The sequence below is a fragment of the Lagopus leucura genome, unplaced genomic scaffold (genome assembly GCF_019238085.1).
Source record: "Lagopus leucura isolate 7727_CA_CO unplaced genomic scaffold, USGS_WTPT01 33120-0_obj-0_obj, whole genome shotgun sequence".
Classification (NCBI taxonomy): domain Eukaryota; kingdom Metazoa; phylum Chordata; class Aves; order Galliformes; family Phasianidae; genus Lagopus; species Lagopus leucura.
This window is the reverse complement of record NW_024965758.1, coordinates 1-1,399: the sequence shown is the minus strand read 5'-3', so window position 1 is coordinate 1,399 and position 1,399 is coordinate 1. Positions and strand designations below refer to the sequence as shown.

General features: G+C 65.3%; 1 protein-coding gene across 1 annotated transcript in view; it reads right to left on the bottom strand.

Moving 5' to 3' along the window:
- LOC122192282 (protoporphyrinogen oxidase-like) overlaps window positions 1-1,190 on the bottom strand; it is a gene marked incomplete at both ends in the record, with an annotated part of 1,600 nt that extends 410 nt beyond the window's left edge. Inside the window, 2 exons of the mRNA XM_042892805.1 lie at window positions 641-785; window positions 883-1,190. Of these exons, the coding sequence (XP_042748739.1) occupies window positions 641-785; window positions 883-1,190 (453 nt within the window). The remainder of the gene's footprint in view (window positions 1-640; window positions 786-882) is intronic.
- Between the last annotated feature and the right edge of the window lie 209 nt (window positions 1,191-1,399).

Genomic DNA, 1,399 nt, shown 5'->3' with positions numbered 1-1,399 from the left:
CCACGTCCCCAAATATCGCCCCTCTGTGTCCCCACGTGCCACAGGGCCGGCATCAGGGTCCCCCCCCCCGTGTCCCCATACATCACCTCCCTGCGTCCCCATACGTGACCTCGCCACGTGCTGCAGGGGCAGCATCAGGGTGTCCCCACTACATCCCCATAGGTCACCTCCCTGTGTCCCCAAATATCACCTCTCTGTGTCCCCACGTGTCCATCAGGGTGTCCTCCCCCCCCGTGTCCCCATACATCACCCCTCCACATCCCCATCTGCCATAGGGGCAGCGTCACAGTGTCCCCTGTGTCCCCATATGTCACCCCTCTGTGTCCCCATGTGTCATAGGGGAGGCATCAGGGTGTCCCCTCCACATCCCCTTCCTGTGCCCCCATGTGCCATAGGGGTGACGTCAGACTGTCACCCTCTGCATCCCCATACACCACCTCTCTGTGTCCCCATATGTCACCTCCCCACGTGCCAGAGGTGCAGCATCAGGGTGTCCCCCTCTGTGTCCCCATACATCCCCCCTTTGTGTCCCCATACATCCCCCCTCCGGGCCCCCATGCCCCCCCAGGCAGCACCATGTCACCCCCTCTACGTCCCCAAACGCCCCCCCGGTCCCCCCCCCCCCGCGCCCCCCACTCACCCCCTCCCATCGCCAACCCCAGCAGCACCGAACGCCTCCTGCGCTCAGCCTGGAACAGAGCAGGGAAGCAGGAACGGACGCTGAGCTGCCGGCAATCCCCAGCAAAAACCCCCCTGCACAAACTGTCCACAGCCACGTCGGCCACCTGTTGGTGACAATGACACGAAGGAGGGGTGAGGGCGGCCCCCACCCACCCCCTGCGCCCCCCGATAAGGGTTATCACCCCCCTCCCAGGCGCCCACCTCTGCCCCGAAGCGGCGCCGGGCGAAGCTGTGAACGCTTTCGTCGGGTTCCGTCCCCATGGGCGCCAGCAGATCCTGCACTGCGCTCCATATCAGGGCCCTGGAGAAGGGGGGCACGGCCCGGAGGAGACCCCTGGGGGGAGGCAGAGAGGAGAATGGCGGGGGAGGGGTCCTACGTGGGTCCTTGGGGGGGACTTTCAGGGATCTCTGAGGTCCCCATGTGGGTTCTTGGGGGGTTGTGAGATCTTTGGGGCCTTTATGGGGGTCCTTCCAGGGGTTTTGGGTCCCTACAGAGGGGCTTGGAGGTCCTTAGGGCTGGTTAAAGGGGTCTGGGGGGTGTGGATGGGGTCTTGGGGGCCTCCATGTGGGAGCTGGGGGGGTCTTTGGGGATGGGTGGAGGGCTCTAGGGGGGTCTCGGGGTCCTTAAGGTGGCCTGTAAGAGATCCTGGGGGACAGCGAGGGGTTGCAGGGGGTTCTCAGAGATGGATGAAGGGATCCCGGGGGTCCCAAAGGGGGC